Here is a 21,507-nt window from a genome sequence, read left to right on the forward strand (position 1 = left end):
AATACTTTATTAGTGAAATGACAAATAGGGTGAGACATGGCAAAAGAGCAGAAAATAATGGATGAGACAGAGAAGGTGGATTGGATTCCTCTGTTCCTCCACCTCTGACTGCGAGAAAAAGGGATTTTCTGCTTCACAGAGATGAGACTGATTAAAAAGTGTACGTTTCCATATAATGTGTGAGTAGATGATAGAACTCTACATGGCAGGGAATTACTGAAGTCAAGGACGTGGCAAGATGCAGAAAGGTATCCGACATAATCCCAAATTATGCGTACTAAACATTGCAGAAGAAATACTGTTTCAGGGCTCTGAGATTTTTACAAAATGCATTGCACAGTGGCTGCTTGGAGGCAGGACGCTGGGGCTGGCATCTCTTTGATACGCTGCTGTATCCTGGTGGCTTCCTGAGGCCCTGAGCTCTCCTCTGTGGACCTTGATTGCCACTCAGCCATCCATCAGCCCAGCTTCAGCCTTGAAGCCATTGGCTGAATTCGAGAGAGGGAGGGAGCTGCGAGGAAGCTGCCTCACTATATATTTGGTGGCAAGAGGGAAAGGAGGCCCAAAGCAATGTCCAGGTTGAGGGGAGGATAGGGATGGCTCTTTGCTTGCTCAGTTTGCAGCAACTAGTTGGTTGGTGAAAGCTTTGCTGGGGCCAGGCTAGGATTTTGCATTTGCGATGTTGTCTCCTTCTTCTCAGGGTTTCTACAGAGATGATGTGGGAAAGCTGACGTTGCTGAAGTGTGTCGGGAATGTTCAGACAAGGAATACACATCTGTAGGTATCCAGGCTCTCTAAGTAATGTGTCCTATGGAATGACTTGTTTTAATTTGAGTTTTAGGTAGGGAAGAGCAAGTAGAGAAGGTGTGGAAGTGGTGCTGGGCAGCTCCACTGGCTCTTGTGGACTGAATGTTGGCATGTGTTTTCAAGGTTGAGGAGAAGTTCCATGGTGGTTGCAATCTCTGTAGGACTGTTGCTTCACCTGAGGAGGGCAGTGACCCCACTACCCACAATGGATTGCAGGGGGCAGCTCATCTCAAACTGGGCCTGGAGAGAGCTTGCAGTGAAGTCTGGAAGGATGCACACCTGCCTCCTCTTCCTCTTCTCTGTGCACCTTGTGCTCTGGCAAAGGGCAGCCTTGAAGCACATAGAAACAGTTGGGGGTTCACTCCCCCTGCTCCCATGGTGAGGAGCTGGGGTGGTTGCTGTAGTGGGTAGTTGCTCCTTTGAGAGGAGTGAGAATTACCTTTGAGGACCAGGCATTTTCTGGGGGGTATCTGAAGTTGGGAGATCCGCAGGAGAGCGGGGAGAAGAGAAGCTGTGCAGCAGCCAAACTGGGGGAGGAGAGAGGAACAGAACAGATGGGAGGGGGAGGCGAAAGAGGGGTGGGAAGCAGTGCACATACATCAGTGACCAGAAGTGACAAACTGCTCTTAGATTAGATGATTTAAAATGCACAAACCTTTTCCTGATACCGCTCTTCTGCAGAGCTGCTGGCAGACAGGGCTTTGCTCCTTAATTAGTAAGGAGTGGGGCTGCTAATTGGCGGAACTAGTCTGAGTCATGGGCTCAGCCTGGGCTGCAGCTCCGGAGCAGCAGGACCCATGGCTGCTGCTTGGTGCTCAGCTCTGAGTTGTGCGGGCTTGCAGAGCCTGCCTGGGCTCAGCGGGCTACTGTGTGGGGAGCACAGGACCTTCCCGGGTGCAATCCAGACCCTTCTAGCTCTGCAGTGTGTCATCCTTGTGCCTTACAATAGACTTTTGTTTCTGTTATCCCTGCTGCTGTTGCAGGTATCGTCCCTCTTCCCAGCTGCTCTGTGCTGGCTCCTGCCAGCTCAGCTGTTCTTGCTTCTGTCTGTCTCCTTACCTGTGGCCTCCTGGGCTGCCCCCTCCCTCCCAGCAGCTGGTCTGGGGTTTGCTGATCAGATATAACCCAGGGACTGGTAGTATAACTTCATTTCAGCCTGACATCAGAAAAACAGCAAGGTTGCATTCCTTCCCATATGGGTCTAGTGTGTCAGGGACTCCCCCTCCCCACCAATCTTGTATCCATTAGCTAAGGCTCTTTATATCTGTCCTATCACTTATTCATGATCATCTAGATCAATCTGTTGAAAAGTGCATTTATTGAAACCTGATCCTGGCTTTGTCTGGATTGCACGGGCCTTTCTAGCCCAATCTCTGCTGTGTGGCTTACAACCACAAAGCCCATTGATGCTGGGAAGAGAGCTGGCTTAGCACAATGCTGCTTCCAAGCCTAGGAGCATATGGATCCATCACCAGGAAAAACACAAAGTCTGGATGCCTAATACCCATTGAACAGACTCCGTGTGTCAGGAGGACAAAGGTATGTATATATGCAGTACTTATAGCTGGAAAACCTACAGCACCCATAGAGAATTTTGACTTGGACTTACAGTGGAGCTGGGTCCATCTTTGAGACATCCCTGTCCCTTGCAGAACGGCCGCAGCAGTGATTGGGGATAGTTACCCAAACCAAGGCACTGCAAGAGCCTCTTGTAGTATTGTGCTTGCAGGTTGATCTGGAGCCTGAGAACTGTGTTCCCTCACAAAGAAAACATCACAAAAACCTCCCATAATGGGAACAGAGTGGACGGTTGTGTGCATGTTTTGCACACTGGAAGGTGTCTTCCAAACAAAAGCACTTTTGCTCTCTGAATAACTCCTGGAAAAACGATGCACCCGTTGTGGCTGTTGCCCTGGCCAAGCATGTTACTTCTGGGAGTTGCGCAGGTTTGTGCACAAGAAGGAATGGGGCATGTGAGTGCCCTCAGAGAGAGGCAGCACTGCTGCCTGTCTCCTCAAATCCTGTACAGCTGGGGCAGCTCATTTTGCTTGCACCTGGGAAGAAGCCATTTCCATAAAAGAGAAGGTCCTGAGGAGATGTGAAGATTCAAGGGTAGTCTAGACTACGCAAATAAGAGGAGAGAGGGTATGACGACTTGTTTCTGAAGTGTGGTACAGTTGCAGAGCAGTGGCTTGCTCATGTCAATCCCTGAACGTGTCTCCTGCTGGGCTGGGAGGTTGTGGAGAGGCAAAGGCACCTGCAGGTACAGAGTTCTGCGTCTCTCCTTTGGACCATACTTTGCCTTCACTAGCTGGATGAGGAGGGTACACCTGCTGGTAGCTACACACTCTATTTTGATACATGGGTGCTTTGCTTTGCAGTCAGTGCACTGCTTATCTGCCTCTACGCCCTTTCCCTGGTGTACAGCGTACCAGATCTCCCTCATCCTTTCCCTGCTGACCTGGCATACTGCATCTGCCAAGATGCAGATACAGGCGTGTGAATGCAAGAGAGCTCCTGGTATCAGTCACCCTAAAAAAGGCACAGAAGGCCAAAGAAATCTGTGGCTTCAATTGATTTTTTTTTTGCTATCATGGATACCAAGAAATGTTATTTATTTCCAAGGATAGGACCCCAAAATGCCAGGTGTTATGCAAACGGAGAGAAATGACATCTTAGAGTTTACTGTCCACAGTGAAAGACATCATGGTGTGAGAATGAGGCAGTACTGATGAAACAGTGCTCTTGGTATGCAAGCAACTTTATTTTTTAAATTATAAACCCGTGTTATGGGATCAGTTTTCAGGATTGTGCTTTGCTATGCACTTTGTGGCAAGGCCAGTTCATGGATTGTCACTGAGGCCATCGGAATGAGGATGCTGGTTTCTGAGAGTTCCTTTAACATCTGAGTGACCTACCCTTGATACAGGAACTCTGGTTCATTACTACTTTATTCTTTCCTTCAGTAGCTGCTGTTGTTGCTGCACTTAAACAAACAAAACCCCCTAAAACTCCAACAACCCCCCTAATAAACTCCTAATTAAAAGAAGAATTGGGAAGGGATGAGCTATTCTCATTATATAAGGACATGGAGTTAACTGTATCGTCAATATTCAGCCAGTTTTATTTGGTGGAAAGCAGTTACACAAAATCATAGCTCTGCTGTTCCTTAGCTGTCTTTTATCATATCAGTGATTGCTTCTTGCGTCATTTTGTTAAACTGTTCTGTCTCTGGATGCAGGTGAGCACTTCTGTATCCCAGTTAGAAAATCAAGGGGTTGTTACTCTTGTGCTTGGAGAGCAGGGCTTTTACCATCATCTGTGGTGCCTGTGGGAGCCGGGACTCCCCAGAGCTGGTGGGTCAGTGCTCTGCCGTGCTCTGCTTTGCTGCCCTTGCTTCTCCCATGGAAGTTCAGCCTTGCTGCCTGGCAATTCTTGGAAGCTTTCTGCTCAATTTAATCCTTTCAACTGATCAATGAAATGTGTGGTATTGGGGTGAGGGGAGGGATGTGAGGGCAGTTTCTTTGGTGTCACCATCTGTTTCTGTATTTAGTCAAGGCTCCTTGGGGAATTTCATGTTTAGAAAAAAGGGCTGATGGAAGGAGATGCACTAAAGCAAACTCGGCCTTTCAGGAAATGGGGGCTATGCTGGGCAGAAGTTACAATAATTATTTACTCTGTGGTTCCTATTCTGGCTGTCTCAGCATGATGTTCCTTTTGGAAACAACATAAATGGGTGCAGTTATTCTACTGGGCAGAGGCAATTGCTGTTGTAAAAACAGCCACAACATCAAAGTAAACCGAAGTAAGCAGTTCTGGGCAGCTGAAGTGCCACAGTGCCGGGGTGTTTCATCATGCTGCCTTCTACTCCTTAGCAGCACGAGAAGGATCTGCCATAAGTTTGTAGGAAATGGTGCAATATTGTACAAAAGAACCAGGTCTCCTTTTGGGAGTATTTGTTACTACTTTTGCACATGGGCTTCTGCTGGGAAAGGGGTCTGGGTCAGCCTGGACTTGCCAGACTTGCCTGCAGGCTCTCATCTATGTGCTCTTGGGTTACTGGTGTCTGAAGGCATTGAAATGCACTGTTGGGAACGAGTGTTTATGATAAGCGTATTAGAAAAGGTTTCCCACTGTTGGGAACTCCAGGCACAACTTTGCTGTTTTCTGACTCTTTGCTCCTGATACTGTGATGGTAGTAGGAGCCTCTGGTGAAAATAGTATAAAGATCTTCTGCTAACGCATGTTGCCGTGCATATGTTTATGCAGAATAGTCAGAATGTGATTTGGGAAATGGATGATTTCTCAACAGCAACGTCTTGCCCAGACGCCTCAGAACACTTTGTCTCAAGCATCAAGAGTTTCAGAAAATGTAAGAGGATGTCATGAAGACCTCTGTACAGTTCCTCAAAATCTCTGTTCAGTGCATTGCTTACCAGCTCTCTAGGATCTTGAAACTTGAATCTGCAACGTAAGAAGACATTTCTTTCAATTGCTCACTGGCCATGAGGGCGATCTTCGCCCGCTATCCTTGGGTTTAGGTACTGGTCTGATGCACTAGTGCTTTTCATTTACTCGGTGAGGGGAAATTAATCTCCCTGCTGTGAAAACTCTAGAGCAGAACACAGCAGCAAAGGTAGAGTTATGTAGGCCCTTTTTAATGTTGTTAAAACCAGTCCCTTTATTGGGAGGACTGGAGATTGGAGTTATTGTCTACAATAAGGAATATTCAGGGTACTAAAGTGTTTAAAGTGACTAAAGTAGTTTAAAAAAAAAACAGCCTGCCTAAACCAAAATAAATCATTAAAAATAGAATTAGTGTTCCACATTCTGTATAATGTAATATAGAAATACTATTGTATCTCTTCAAACATAATAAGCCTATAAGCAGAGAGCTAATGGTGCTGACGGGTTTAAGAGGATAGTAAGGGCTTCTATAATCAATAACTTAGGGGAAGAAAGTAGGTCTATGAATCAATGAAAAGCAGGATGCCTTCATGTTACTCAACAGTTCAGCACTTTGGCTTTTTCTCAATATTTACGTAAGCAGAGTTTATGTGATTTCTATGGGAAGATATGGAACAGATTAGTTTGCAATAACTGAAATGCAGTGTGACGTGCCTAATTCTGCGTAATTGCAGGTCACGTTCTCCCTGATTTGCCTTTGTGCTCCTGCTCTTTCCCGCGTACCAGGTCCCAACGTCAGGCAGGGCAGAAAAGGCCAATCCAGCAAACTGATTTCCCCAGCACTTTTTTGGTAGGTGAGGTATGAGGTCTGCTCGCACTGCAGATCCCTGCATACGTGTTACCAGAAGTCTGCCTTCGTGTTCAGGGTTGTCTTGAGAGACACTGAGCAGTTTAAGATGTTGTAGTGTGTTTGAAACTATATATACATCAGGGCCATCATATATACATCAGAAACACTCAAGTCATGTCATTTATCCAAGGAAACTCTTGCAGGAGAGGAAAACAAAGCTCTGTGAAATCTACTTAGCTGTTGCTGATGACTTCTGGAAGCATTTTGACTTACAATAATGTGTGGGTGTATGAAACTGTAAACATGCTTTACTTCTTATATTATTATTATAGCATGACTTTTAATGACCAGCTATTCTAAGTTTGAAAATACTTAGACAATCGAACCCACTATTCTGCGTGTTTGTATCTTTCCATGACTCTTCCTATAAAAAAATGGATGTTTCCTTACATTGGTTTCCACATGAAGCTGATTAAAACTGCTTTTTCTTCCTCTCGTGTTACATTAAAAAAGTCAAAACCAGTTTCCCTGAAAATGTAAGAAGGACTTGCTTAAATTTTTTAAGCAGCTGTAGCTCGGAAGTAGCCTCTGAACACTGCAGCTCCCCCCAGCTTTCCTTGGATGTTTGCACCCCTGGGGTGGATCTTGCAGGCTCTAATTCTTTCTAACAGAAGATCTTCTGGGGTTTTTTGGTTTTGTTTTTTTTTCTTTCAGGGTGCCAGGGTATGGCTGCGGGAGCAGGACCAGCTGCAGCCATGCACTGTTGGCTCATGTGCCGATGGAAACATGCTCTTCACCTCAGATTATGGCACGGTAAGTGAAGTTTGCATGAAGCTGTAGCCTGTGCCAAGTTGCACTTCTTAGTCTTGCATGACCTTCATGTTAAAAGGAAATTTATCAATTGAAATGCTGCAGTTCTGTCTGAAAAGTGGCCTGGCTCTCTTACAAACCATGCAAAAGGTCTAACAAAGGTTAAAAAGAGAAGATTGTTCTCTTTTTTTTTTTTCTGGTTATTTGTCTGCCCACCTCATTCTGCATGGTTTTTCTTGTGTGATCTTTGAAGGAATTGCATTAACGGCCCAGCAAAACAATTATATTGGCCAAATGCACCTAGGAAGGAGGCAGCTCTACCAACTCAGCAGCCCTTTCTGCTAGGACGTGCTTCTTGCAAGCCATGCTGCTGTAAGGGCTGTTGTGCTCACCACCGTCTGCTTCAGTAGCTTTTGCCATCAGTCCTTTGGGTCAGGGGCATGTGGAAGTGAGCTCCCTGTGTCAGTTGGCAGTCTAAGTGCAGCAGCTACGCATAGGACGGTTCAACAGGGCAGCTGAGCTCCTCTGAGAGCAAAGCTCGCTGCCAGCAATAGGGATCAGGTCTTTTCCCTGACTTATTTCCAGCCCTGTGTTCCTTGTGGTTCCCTGGCGTGCCTGCTGCTGTGTTCATGGAGTAATAGTGGTAGGAAGGGACATCTGGGGATCATCCAAGTCCTCAGTGAGTCAGCTCGGCTCCCTAACCCTGGGAAAACTATTCACTGCCTTCACTGATGTTCTTGGTGAGTCAAACTCATGCCTGGGCTGTGAGGAGCATGGGGAGATGGGCAGGACTGTGCCTTCCAGCAGTGAGCAATTAGATCTGCTCCGCTGTTTTGGTGAAGGGTGCTCTGCAGGCAGCTTCTTTGTTACAGAAAATTGAATGTTTTTTTTCAGCCTCTTACCTGGCAAACAAAGGAGGGCGCAGGGGGAAAGGGGCTTTAGGACTGCAGCTTGTGGAGAGTCAGTGGTAGGACTGTCATATTTTTAGTCTTGCTTTGAAAGGGCTAGATTTCAAATGATTCCTTTTTAAAGAGCCTGATTTGTTTCTCAGCGACAGAAACTTACCTAGCAGACACATAGGTTTTCCATCTGGTTACTCTAGTTTCTCAGATCCTTTCTTTGAAGAGTTGCCTTGTTTTGGGAGTGCTGGATAGTCACTAACTCATTTTAAGAGATCACAGGGGCATTCATCGCAGGTAATGCAGCAGCCTGCAGAGGGTCAACAAATGGTGAGTACTTCTGTAACTCTCCCAGACTTGCTCCTGTCTCATCTGATATGCTGCTGTGGCCTTGGAAACCCCTCCAAATGCACCTGGCACCTCTGAAAGGACACCAGAAATCCCACCACAGAGCCAACTGAGTGGGTGCACCCACTGCCAGCCTGTGTCAATGCTGGGTCTTAAAGTCACAGGTCTTAAAAAAAAAAAAAAAGCTGGATTTGGGTTTTTACCTCCATGAAAGAATAAACCACTAGGCTGAAGGAGCATGTGCCTTATGCCTTATGCAGGAAAAAGCACATGGTGATCATTAAAAGGCTTTCTTTATTAGTGCCTTCCGCAATAGCTGTCCTATGTGCTTCATTGATTCATAACTGCAGGAGGGACTGGCTGTCCTACCCCACGTGAAAACTCAGACGAAAACATCTTCACTTTACTTTGGGCTGGATAGGCCAGTTGATCCCTCTGATTTTAGGATCCCTAAATCTAGTGTCCTTATGTTTGCTGTGGCCCAGCATTCCTGCAGCTCCGAGGTAAGAAGTCCAGTCATGCTTCAGAGCTTTTGCCATTTGTTTCCACTTCCTTAAAAACACCTCAGCAACAAATCCATCAGAAGTGTGACTTCCTGGGAGGAAAGGAGGAGCTGACACTTATGAAACACAAGATTAGAAACCACAGTCCAGACAGACCAGCTAAAAGCTTTATGGACAAATGTAACATAGATGCCAGGTGGGAGCTTTGCTTATGTGCTCAGGGTTGCACTAATGGATGGATTTGAGGTTGAGAAGGAAACATTTCTCCCTTGCTCAGCCTGGTGAGCAGGGTTGGCAATCTTCATCTTGGCTTGTCTGCTGGCCAGGTTTTGCTTTATTCCTGACCATTGCAGGGCCTTGGAGAGAATCCTGGTCATCTTGTTCTGACTGTGGGCTCAAGCTGAGACAAAATCACTTTAGCACTGGGGAGAAAGTAGAAACCTTTGTTTGTGTTGAGATGCTTGTGTGGTATTTGATGGCTTATTTGTAGTTAGACTGAATAAACCCAATCAGGTGGCTCACAAGTTTAACAGGTGATGATCTAATCCCTACTAATCATTTACTTGTACATTTAGGATCACTGTTGCTCTTCAGGGTCCCATTTTCTCCTGTGTTGTCTATAAGAGCAAGTAAACAAGCTCTGACCCATCACATAAGTATTTTTCATGCATAGCAGCCTCTTGGCACAGGTGCTGCCAACCTCCTGGTATCTTTTGGGACACTTGTCCACTCAGCTTTTTCCCTAGATGTTTTCTTAATGTTTCTGTTCTGGCCCAAATAGCCACGAATGCTGACAACGCAGTGGTAAATGAGTAAGTACGAGACACATGTAAGGAAAGATCACGTAATACCATTTTGGACTTGTCCCCTTCCAAAATTTGTCCAACTCAGCAGTGAAGGGAGAGCCAGGGTGGTTTGCTGGCTCATGGTTGAAGGTGCTGTAGTGGTTTTGTTCCTGACAGTCTGGTTTACGTTGTGCATCTGCAACTTGTATTCTCCCCTGAATTTAGTTGTCCTATTTTCCCTTCCTGCTCCCTCAGTTCCCTTGTGGAAGTGCCTGAGCCCTCTACTCTGAAGAAAAAAGCCAAGTGTGTGGTTTTCTTGGGCCATGCTTGCAGAGTGGGGGGTCCTGCTGCTGGCAGAGTCATACATCTCTGATACCCAGGTCCAGAAGTGGTGTGAGAAAGACCAGAGAGGCCTGGAGAGAGCCTGTGTGCTGGAGTGGGCTTTGTTCTAAGCTGTTCATGAACATGGACTATATATTTTTTGAAAGCATCCTGGCTGATGAGAAAATTGGGCTGTGGGGCAGTCTCCCAGTGGAAGAGACCGAGTCCTTGTCTCATTAGGTGTGACTGGGCAGACCTGGGGTGAACACATCTGGGAAATGAGCCTGCTTCTCCTCCCCAGCTCCCTCCAGGAACAGAGCTGCTGGTTTTACTGTGCAGGCTTTTGGAGGCATCATGGGGGTCTTGTAAAGGGATCCTGTGCCAGGTTATTCCTTCCCTGCGCTGGCAAGGGTGCAGCCCTGAGCTGCAAAGGGGTGCTCGCTGGGCACCTGCAATGCGCTGCAGCAGTGAGTGCCCTGCAAGGGACTCGCTGGAGGGGGCAGGGTGTCCTCATTCTGTCTTCAGCCTGCAGCTGCATGGCTGGCCTCTCCCTAGCAGTTACGGCAGCCCAAGGACTCCAAGAAAGCAGGCAGGAGAAACCAGTTAGATCAATGTTTTAGATCATGGAGTCCACAAGTTTCTTGCTGGCACCTGGGAGGGCTGACAAGCAGGGGTGGAAATGAGGTAGAGATTAGAGCCCTGGAAAGGAAGGAAACCCCCAAGTTTCTTTGGAAGGGTTACCGTGGGCCAGTTTGCTTCTCCGGGCTGCCTGTATGAAGTCTCCCATCTGTCTATTGTGGCTTTTACCATCTAGTGCAGCTTGGGATGCTGGATGGGAGATGGCACATGGTTGAATCCAAGAGTGGGAAGCAACTGAAATAACTTTTGTGAAATGCCAGCATCGTGCTTGAGGAGGAGGAAAGGAGGGCTGGGATGTGGCTATGGTGAAGGCGAACAGTCACGTAATCTGAGCTATGTTGAAAGGGGGTGAAGAAGTTGACCTGAAGAGTGGGTTATTGAGGAGGAGGAGGAAGCTCTAGCAGGAAGAAGGATGCAGCAATTGAGGATGCAGCAAAAGAGTGCAACCACATAGAGAGGGAAGAGGGCACTTCCCAGGGCAGTGATAAAAGTTAATAGCTGTCATTGTACAAACACTTTGAAAGCTGCATCAGATACATACATGCCAGCATGCACACAGGATGTCACTACTATATTTGGCTTCTCATCTGCTTTGCTTTCCTTTGCTCTTGACATGACAACCTTTCCCAGATACTCTGTGGCTGCTCCTACAGAGAGTGCAGGGCCAAACCTGGAAGGTGAATAAACTTTTCCTCAGCTTCCCCACAGTCAGACATGACCCCACCTGTGTTTTTGTGAAAGACTGTTCCTGGTCTCTTGGGAGCAGCTGCCATCATTATTCAGTCATGAGTGAGTGTGTAATACTTGTCCAGCTAGTGCAGCTGGAAGCTGGTGCCCTGCTCCTGCTTACAGGACTTTGGTAAAAATCAAGTAACCTTGCGTTGATCTGTCCGTGTCACTAGTGAAGGCGAGAGACTGACTCTGTAGCAAAAGAAGGGAGTGTGCTGTATGGTTTCTGGCCAGAGAACTCAAATAGGTATGAACAAGAACAGAAGAAAATGACTATAAAACCAGGGAGCATATCTGTGCCTCATTCATTTCCTTTTCCAGTGCTGAAGTATAAAGCTGTGGAAAGGGGCATGTTTCTGGTAGGAAATCAGACCATGTGCCCAGGTGTCATGAGCTTATTTGTCCTCCTCCCCATTCTTCCAGGTATTCCAGTACCCCAAGGCCTCCCTTTCCAGGGAAAAGGTCTTGCCGATGCACCAGACAAGCATTGATGGGGTAGAAGACATGTCCATGCTGGGAGATCTGCATGAAGCTGCCATTCTGCTTAACCTGCACCAGCGCTATCAACAGGGTAACATCTATGTAAGTGCTCAAGCTGGCCAACATCCCTTCTGGCTAATGATTTTTGTTTAGCTTCAGGGCTGCCACTTTGCATGTGAAATATTGATTTTTAGCATTGTTTCTTGAGCATTTTCATGTGGATAGAAATGGAGGTTTTTTCTTCCATGCCAGTTCCATTAGCCCTGTGAGATCCTACCCCTACCAGAGGGGCCTCTTTGCATCTATAGACGAACGTCTTCCAAAACATGAATGTTCACCTCTAGACTTTGTGGTAATTGTGCAGCTCTGTATCCTCCATGACCATCTGTGTTTTACAAGCTGGCATTCACGTTCCCCAGGTTCCCCATTATTGCTGTTCAGAGGTTTATATGGCCAAGCAAACTGGAAAGTGCAGTGTACACAGGTTGTTGTTGAGTATCCCTCCTGATCCGGATGAAGCTACTGCTCAGCAAAACTAGGAAAGCAAAACTCTTGCCTAATTCTTCTGCTTTTACATGCAGTTGTGCATTTTTTTGAGTTGTTCTGCTCTCCTTGCACAGATGAATACTCAAAGCACCTCCTGATTTCCCTCTCAGGCCCTCAGGAGGGAGGCAAGCATCAGGAAAGGGACTCATGAGGGAAAGCACACCTGGGATGAGGCATCCCTGGAGTGGTGGGATGGCAGCATGCTCTGCTGAGACTTGGAGAGGACAAGGAGGATATATTACAAAGACTGCCTTACCTTGCTTTACTCTCACCTTGCTTGTCCATGCTATGTGCACACAGGGTTTTTCAGATTATGACAGGAAAATGTAAATCTCTATCTGTTGCATAGCAACTGTTACCAAGGCAACCAAACCATATGCACCTGTATTCCAGGAAATGATCAATAAAGTGACCCCGTTTCTGAGCCATCTCCTGCACCAGGATGCAGAGGAGACTGCAAATTCTCTTTTTTGTTGCTGTAGACCCCCTTGCCTGTTGTCTAACAACACAGCCTTGTGACCTTGTGGCAGTACCCATGCGCACACACCCTTTTGATGGCTGTTGTCCTTGCTGCTCTTCCTGACCTCTGTTTGACATGTCCTGTGTGGTCGTAGAGCAATTTGCCCATTTGAGTATATTCCTCCTGTTTCCTCTTCCTCACGCCTCAAAATGTGAGGCAGGATTCTCTCCCTTCTCAGTCTGTGCCTTGCACCAGAACTGCCACAACGCCAGCACTGTGACAGTGTCATAGCAGCTGTATCTCCTTAAGCCTTTTCTCTAGCTCTGATGTCATTCCTTCTCCTATTCAGCATCAGTTCTGTGCCGCCTCCACCCATGTGTAAAAGTGTTAAAGTTTAAATATGATGTCATCTTTTGCCTGTGCATAGCGCATAAGTGTCAGCTGTGCACCTCCAATCTGAATTTTTTTGAGATTTATGAAGGGGCCTGATTTCTGTAACATGCTCAGCCCTGGGAAGAACCCTTCAGTGAAGGATTGCAAGCCCCTCCTTGAGTGTGTCTGCGTATGCCTTTGCGCAATACCTGACCCAGAGGACACCAAACCATACAAGTGCTATCTTGCATTACTGCAGTGCAGACATTAATATTGCATTTACCTTATCACTAACTATCAGGTTTTGCCACAGCCCAGCTGCGTATAGTTGTCCGTTAAGCAGAAATTGAGAGTGTCAGCTGTAGTGCCACCTAATGACCTGCAGTGATCTGTGAATGAATGTTACAGGGCTTGAGTTCATTTAATATTATCCTCAACGGTGCCCACAGATAGAACATAGTAGGCTGAGGTTGCAGGTGAAGCTATACTGAGAGGAGTTATGCCTATCAGTCAGGGTCAAAAATATTTGGAAGGAAATCAGAGAGATTAGAAACATGTGACAAATATCACTTTCTGGAAAACAAATTCACTTAAGGAATGGGTAACCTGGAATACTGGAAACCAGTATTAAAAATAATAATAATATAAATTAATGAGAGGATGGAAAACTGAGAATGCAAAGTGGACAAGTGCTGTGAAAAAGGGCAGTGTGGTTCTGAGCTGTATACCTGGAGGCACCCTACCATGAGCTCCTAGAGAGGAACACCCTTTTGATGTGTTATGGTCTACTCAAGTGGCCCATGTGGTGGGTGGGGAACTGGCTGACAGGCGCACCCAGAGGGTGGTGGCAAATAGCTCTTTTTCAAACTGGCAACCTGTCACAAGCGGGGTCCCCCAGGGATTGATATTGAGCCCAACTCTGTTTAACATCTTCATAAATGATCTGGATGATAGGATCAAGTGCACCCTGATGAAGTTTGCAGATGATACCAAACTGAGAGGGGAAGTGGACACTTTGGGAGAGCCACCCTGCAGGAAGACCTGGATAGGCTGGAAGAATGGGCTAACAAGAACCTTATGAAGTTCAACAAGGACAACTGTAAGGTCTTGCACCTCGGAAAACATAATTCGGGAGTGCAGCACAGACTGGGATCCACCTGGCTGGAGAGCAGCCCTGTGGAAAGGGACCTGGGAGTCCTGGTAGACAACAAGCTCAATGTGAGTGAACAGTGTGCTGCTGTGGCAAAGCCAACAGGATGCTGGGTTGTATTAACAAGGGCATCACCAGCAGGGATAAAGAAGTCATTATCCTACTCTACTCAGCACTTGTTCGGCCACACCTGGAATACTGTCTTCAGTTTTGGTCCCCACTATACAAAAGAGATGTGCACAGGCTGGAGAGGGTCCAGAGAATGGTCATGAAGATGACCGAAGGACTGGGAAGCCTGCCATATGAGGAAAGGCTGAGACAATTGGGTTTGTTTAACCTTGGGGGAAAAAAAAGGCTTGGGGAGACCTCATCACCATGTTCCAGTACTTAAAGTGTGGCTACAAAGGTGGAGTCTCCCTTTTTACAAGGAGTCACATGGAAAAGATGAGGGTTAATGGGTACAAGTTACTCCTGGGGAGATTCCGATTGGACACAATTTTTCACAATGAGAACAGCCATTCGAATAATCTCTCCTGGGAAGTGGTGGATTCCCCAACATTGGACACTTTTAAGATTCAGCTGGATGGGGTGCTGGGCCATCTTGTCTAGACAGAGTTTTTGCCACAAAAGGTTGGACCAGATGATCCTTGAGGTCCCTTCCAATCTGGTATTCTATGATCCTTTCTGGTCAGGGAGTGTAGGTAGCAGTATATCTAGACTGGTGTGGTACCCGTAATTAATTTGCTACAGGAATACTGGCAATCTCAACAGTACCTTTGATAGTATTTCTTTGGAAAACAAAGCTCTACCAAACTGTTTAAGGAAATTATGTGAGCACAGCAGCAGCCTGCAGCTTTTAGTAGTGCATCTTCCACCTTCATTCCTGCATTTCCTATATCCCTTAATAAAAGTAGACTCAACATAATGCGAGTTATCTATAAATGAGCCAGGGGCTGTACTGCCACATTTTGTGCTGTCCCTAGTTCTGCCATGCCTAACCACCCAAGTAGGATCTACTGTCTTGAGAAGTAGACATGTCACGCGCAGCTTGTCCTGCTCTACAGAGTTCTCTGGGGACAATCGTTCCTTGCTAATAGAGTGGCTGGTATGTACATGGTTGCACAAATGCTACTGCTATTACAAATTGTGGATAGAAATTATCTAAAGGGACTGTAGGATATGGGGAGGCTGCAACTGGAAGACAGAAAAGCTTCCTAAAAACATGTTAGAAAGAAATGGCCATAGTGGAAGAAGTTCTGAAAAGGCCTCTGTTCCTTGGGAGAGCTGAAACTAGAGTGGGAAATGCAGAATGAAACATCTGAGACAAAAAAAATGCTGTGAAGGTCTGGAAGAACTGTTAGGATGGACATATGTCTTGCAGTCTCTGGACGATGTCTGTTGCTCAGCTGCTTGTACAGTGCTTTTTCCCGATCCGTGTTTTCTCTCAGTGCTTTCCTATTTCCTCCCACCTGTCTTGCCGAAGATCATCTGCTTGCTTATTGCTTTCATCACCAATGAATTATATTTCTGCCCACAAAAGTCCATGTCAGAGGGTCCTCAGGACTTGTTCCGTGCTAGCCTGTTCATACCGATAATGCGATTAGGCTGAGGTGATGGGTTTTCTTCCCTGATGATCCCTGACTGCTGCTTTAATAAATGGGTCTTAAATATTTTTGTGCCTACAGCATCTTATCAGTCTGGCTTCAGCGCTTGGCATTGCAGTATGGCCCCAGATTTCATTTGGCAGGGAGAAAGCATGCGTCTGTCTTGTCACCAAGTGTTTCATTTACAGCTTCTCCAATGGATGCATGCAATTCCTTGTATGTGTGTGTGGTGACTCGTAGTTCGTGGTTTGGAAATAATACTAGATGTTGTCCCTGGCCACAAAGCTTGGCACCTACTGCAGTAATCTTAGTGTTTCCTCTGTCAACCCTGCTGAGAACGGCTACTCCTGGAGTAGAGCAGCCCAAGATGTCCCTGTGAAGGATGCCACCGTACCAGCAGCAGGATTTAAGCTGGATGTTGACCACATTACAAAGCCATTGTTAGGAGAGAGGTGGCACCATTGCTCTGAACTGCAGCTCTGAGAATAACTGGATTTGAGCTGGTTGGCTGAACCGAAAAAGTCATGCCCCAAAAACCAAAATTAATTTCCTTCTGACTTTACAAAAGAATATGTTTGAAATTCAATATTAGGCTTTGGGTATTTTATTTGAAACCTTACTAACTCTTGAACTGTGAGATTTTCAAAATAAATATTTTAAAAATAAAATGTTTATAAAATGTAGAAATGTTTTGACTTGAAATCCTGAGCTTCATCTTCAGCTGTCAATTTTGATTTGGCTTACCACATGACTTAAGCTGCTCCAAACAGCATTTTTTCAGCAGAAGAAAAATGATATGCTTTAGTGACTCTTTGCACGTGTGTGTGTGTGTGTTTGTCTCCCACCTCTTTGTTCAGGAGGTGTTTGAACCCTGCCAAGCCCCCTCTGTTTAAGACTGTGGCTAGGGACATTGAAGGTATCTCCTGACTCTCCTTTCAGTCCTGGCTCTGCTTTGCAGCTTCAAACACACTGCAAGGTAGCTGGGTATGTTTTTAAATTACATCAGCTTAATTTAGCAAAGACAACAGACTATGAACATTTTATTGTAAAGCAGCAAAATTCACACTGTCCCATCCATACCCAGTTGTGCAGCCCCTGCCCTGGCGTTTGATATTCTTTGCCAAATTGGGGAGCTCTCTGCTGAAGCCCAACTTCCTTATTCAGGCTTTGTCCCTTAACCATGAGTGATTTCAGGGTCCAGGTTTGTTGTGATTTTTTTTATTTTTCCAGGAGCTTTATTTCCTTGCTGTGTTTTGTTTTCTCCCCCTAGACAAACATTGGTTCCATCTTGGCATCAGTAAATCCCTACAAACCCATCCCTGGTCTGTACAGTGTGGATGCCATAGACCTGTACAGACAGCACCGCCTGGGTGAGCTGCCTCCCCATATCTTCGCCACCGCTAATGAGTGCTACTGCTGCTTGTGGAAGCGTCATGACAGCCAGTGTGTTCTGATAAGGTTAGAAATGGGAGAACCAGCTACTCCCTGACTGCATTACATGCCTTGCTCCTGCTGCTTTGTTTGCAATGACATCTGCCTAAATATCCGCACCATCCTCCCTACCCTTTGCCTGCTTCCCGCTTGCCAGAGCGGAGATGCTATGTGTTTATTCCTGGAGATCACTTCTCTGCCGTGGGTGGGATTATTGTTAGCTCTTTTTGTCCTGGATTTGTGAATGAAATGTATGGTTTTTCTCAACAGCGGAGAAAGTGGAGCTGGAAAGACTGAGAGCACCAAGTTGCTGCTGAAATTTCTGTCAGCCATGAGCCAGACCTCCCTTGGGGCCCCTGCATCTGAGAAGACCACCCATGTGGAAGAAGCCATCCTGGAAAGCAGGTACGGTCACCCTCATGGGTGCACAGGGCCCCATCCCCATGGACACTGGTGTGCTGGGGCAGCCTGCCTTTGGTGGGGACACTGCCTTCTGGCCAGCCGGGCCGTGGATGGAGCCGAACCTGGGCAGTGAGGATCATGCAGCTGAATGATGTCACGTCAGGGAAATGCGGAGGTCGCAGTCTTGCCGGGACACCTGATGTTGGCTGCTTTCCCAGCTGCCTGTGGATGAATTAGGCTTCTTTCCAAAAGCAGTGTGGGGTGTGCATGGCAGCTGGAGAATTAATGCTCTAGCCAAGGCTGGGATTTCTCCTTTCCTCAGTAACTCATCCCCCGTGCCCACCTGGCTGACCCTTGAGCTCACCCACACGTCACTGCGCTGTCCCTCTTTCCAGCTCTACGTCTCTCATGGCACTGGCTGGAGGGGATGTGGGTAACGTCCCTCCCTGGCTGTCTGAGGTCGTCCCTGTCTCCCACAGCTCTCAGTTGTGGCTGTGCTTGCAGTGAGTCTCCATCACGCTCTGACTCTTGGTCTCCTCCTCTAGCCCCTGCTCTCCCTTGGCCTCCATTTGTTTCAGGCCACCAGTATGTCTTGCCCTCAGAGGTCCTGTGGGTCACCTTGCAGCTCGCTTGCTGTCTAAGCAGGCAATTTCACAGAGAAATGTCCATGGGAGCTGTGAGGGGCACAAGCGAGGATGTTTGCTGGGGGCTGCGGTGGGTTCTGTGTGGGAGGAGGCTCCGGGCTGGTCAGAGCTGGTCCCGGCTGGGGCTGGCACCCACCAAAACATAGCCAGGCATCGGGCCAGGAAGCGTATGGTGCCCGGGTCAAACGCGTTTGGGAAAGAAACCGGCAGCCATGAGGGGATGGAAACATGCTCTGTGGGGGATTGTTCATGCCAGAGGAGGTCCTGCCACCTCTGAGGGACCATGACCCATGCCAGGGCAGGGACCATGGCCCATGGGTGACCCATGCTGGAACAGGGACACCAAGGAAAAAAGTGTTAGGAAAACCTGAAGAAGCAAAGTGCAGCTGAGGACAACCAGTAAGAGGCAAAGAGCGATAGAAAGAAACTGTTAGGTGTGTGACCTCCTGCGCTGCCCGCTGCCTTGTGGGGGGAGTTGCGAGGGACTGGTGGTAACCTGAGGTAAAAATGGAAGCTGAGGCTGAGAAAAGGAGGTCAATCAGTGTTTGACTTTCAGGTAAGCCTTGGGAAGAGTGAGCAAAGCTGTTTACTTAAGTATCTGTTTTATTGTTCATGTTCTCCTTTTTCTTAACACCTGAATTCTATTTAATAAATTAAACATTTCCTAACACAAGACTATCTTGCCTGCGCCTGGAGGACCTTGCTGGGGTCTTGCAGTTTGGTACTGTCAAGGGCGAGGCTGCAGCTTGGTCCCAGTTAGAGCCTGTGATAGTTGCAGAAGCCTCCAGAGGAGCAAATCAGATGTCTGCAACAGGATCTAGTTGTGTAATAAAGTGGACTCCTTGGAACCATCTATGTAAAAGTGACCCTCATGCAAGTGGCATATTTGAGGGCCCAGAGAGTAGAGAGAAGGAATGTTTCCTAGAAGACAGTGACTCAAAAAGTTACTAGCAACTGTGGTGAAAATAGCCTAAGCAGACATGCAGCATCTAATGTGGCAGCTGCAAGAGCATTGCAGTTTTTACACTCCTTATAAGCAGAGCAGCATTGAGCAGAAGAGTTGCTGTCTTTGGACCTGGTGCTCGAGAGACCGTTGTTGGATGCTTTATCCTTTGCAGGTGCAGATTTTACCAGGGACATTGGCAAATTGGAAAAAGCTCTTAAGCGCGACACAGTCACGACTCAAGATCTGCAAAATCTGCTTTAAGGCAAGCAGCTTAGAAGGCTCAAGCCCGCTTAGTGGTTAAGTGGTAACTTGACTGTGATCCAGAAAGCTTACAATGGTAGGTAGGTGATTCCTGAGTCTGCAAGATCCCACAGCTGTGAGGTGGAGTAAGAGCTTGCGACCCGTTTTGTGTACGTCTCTAGTGCTACGTGAGCTATTGCAATGCAAGTGCAAGAGAATTTGATTTGTCACCTTTTCTCTGAAGAAGAGAAGTTGAGGACCTGGCCCAGAGCCAGAAGCTGCTGCCATTCCTAACGAGTCTACCTCACACGTTTGCAGTTCAGCTTCACTTGCTCTGCCAGTGGCCCTCCTTGGGTTAGCTTACGGCAGATTTCCATCCTTGTACCCCAGCACGTACCCAGGAACAATGCTGGATTCTTTCTCCATTTCAGACAGTATTGCAAACAAAGCGTTATGTCAGCTGTCTATCATTTGCTGGTGTGTTGTATCATTCACGCTTGGTGTGTTTCTCAGAAATCAGGCTCTGAAAACTCCCTTGGCACTGCTGATTTGGTCTGTTTTCCCTGGAAATACCATCAGTCCATTAAAGATGCTGCTAACTTTCCTCTTAGCTTTTTTTCTTGCTTGCTTGACTCTGAATCTCCCTTCTCCATGTTGGGTGGCACTGCTGACAGCATAGCCACCTCTCCTTTTAGTCATCCTTCTAATCTTCGAATCTTCATTTTTATCTTCAGCTATGCATCTGAATCCTGGAGCTGCATATGTTGCAATATTTGATTCTAATTTCAAGACCAGGTTGGATGAGGCTTTGGGCAACCTGGTCTGTTGAAGGGTGTCCCTGCTCATGGCAGGGGGGTTGGAACTAGATGATCTTTGAGGTCCCTTCCAACCCAAATCATTCTATGATTCTGTGATTTCTAAAACCCAGGTTTCGCTTTCTGCTGCTCTGCTGAAGCTGGTTCCCATCATTCTGAGTCCTGCAGCACACCCTGCCCACAGCCCGCATCACCTTCCTGATGCGCCGCTCCGCCTTGCGCAGTTCACTGCTGCATCAAATGCCACGTTGTGACGTGCCTGCTGGCGCGGGCAGTTTGCTTGGCCCAGGCACCTGCCCTCATTCCTGGCTGTGCCAGCTCACCCACCCTCCTGCCTTGCAGCTGCCGCCAGCCTCAAACCCCCATGTGCTTATTTCCTCCCCCATGCATGAGAGACTTTCACACTCATGTGCACGAGCCCATTGCTGAAGTAAACTGTAAAGATACTTCCTTGTGCTTTGCTTATCTAATTTGATATGATTTAGAGCCATAAAGATTGGGTGGCTGGTTACTGCACTCTCACTGCAACTGTGGTGGTCATATAACATAAGCCTGTCCTCCCTTTTTCTGGTTGTCCCCATTAATTTTTGTTGATTCATGGCGTTGGTGCGCTCACTGGGATATTCCTGCGCAATGTCCTTATTTACATACTTGTTTCAGAGGCGTAGGTCTTGGAGTTCAAATTCTCCAGGGCAAGGAATTTACCTCCTGATCTGTGCACAAAGACGTCTATGACTGGGGTTTCTATGGTTGTAACATGTTATAACAGAGCAATTTCATTTCTATGCTTTTGTTGCTTTAAAGTGATATTTTCAAGAGAAAAATTGGGAAAACACTGCCTGAAGTTTCCTGAAGGTTTCTGGGCCTTTCCCACAACCACGGCTCTCACTTAGCTAACACTTGCAAGGCCTGAAGCCTTTGGCAAACTCCAGTGATATCTGTAGTTGTGATTATTTGTCATGTTATAATTATTAACTTGTGAATAATCCTGTATCTGCCCATCTCTGCACAGTAGATTGATGGAGATGTTCAAAAAGTCAGTATTTCTCAGGGTAATAACAGCAATAATTTTTGTTAAAAACTATGTAAGTTTTAAAATTAAATATGACCACATAGAGGCTGTTCTTGTAGCATCTCCGTGACTCCTTGCTTTTCAGGCCTTCAGATTATTTTAGAATTGGCTAAATTGCAAAAATGAATATTTTAATCCTGGATTCAGTGTGTCAGTTTGAATGGTTTAGGCTTTTCCCTTGTACCGTTCTGTGGAGCAAGAACCAAGCTGCATTTTCTCTCACCATTTTCCATGTTATATGAACCTC

General features: G+C 46.7%; 1 protein-coding gene across 1 annotated transcript in view; it reads left to right on the plus strand.

Moving 5' to 3' along the window:
* The first annotated feature begins 2,241 nt into the window (after positions 1–2,241).
* The window catches only part of LOC129208196 (unconventional myosin-X-like), an 87,355-nt gene continuing 68,089 nt past the window's right edge, over positions 2,242–21,507 (plus strand). The window contains exons 1-5 of the mRNA XM_054830529.1: positions 2,242–2,346; positions 6,779–6,877; positions 11,522–11,680; positions 16,981–17,168; positions 17,412–17,546. Of these exons, the coding sequence (XP_054686504.1) occupies positions 2,242–2,346; positions 6,779–6,877; positions 11,522–11,680; positions 16,981–17,168; positions 17,412–17,546 (686 nt within the window). The remainder of the gene's footprint in view (positions 2,347–6,778; positions 6,878–11,521; positions 11,681–16,980; positions 17,169–17,411; positions 17,547–21,507) is intronic.

The sequence above is a fragment of the Grus americana genome, chromosome 6, assembly GCF_028858705.1.
Source record: "Grus americana isolate bGruAme1 chromosome 6, bGruAme1.mat, whole genome shotgun sequence".
In the NCBI taxonomy this organism is placed as follows: Eukaryota; Metazoa; Chordata; class Aves; order Gruiformes; family Gruidae; genus Grus; species Grus americana.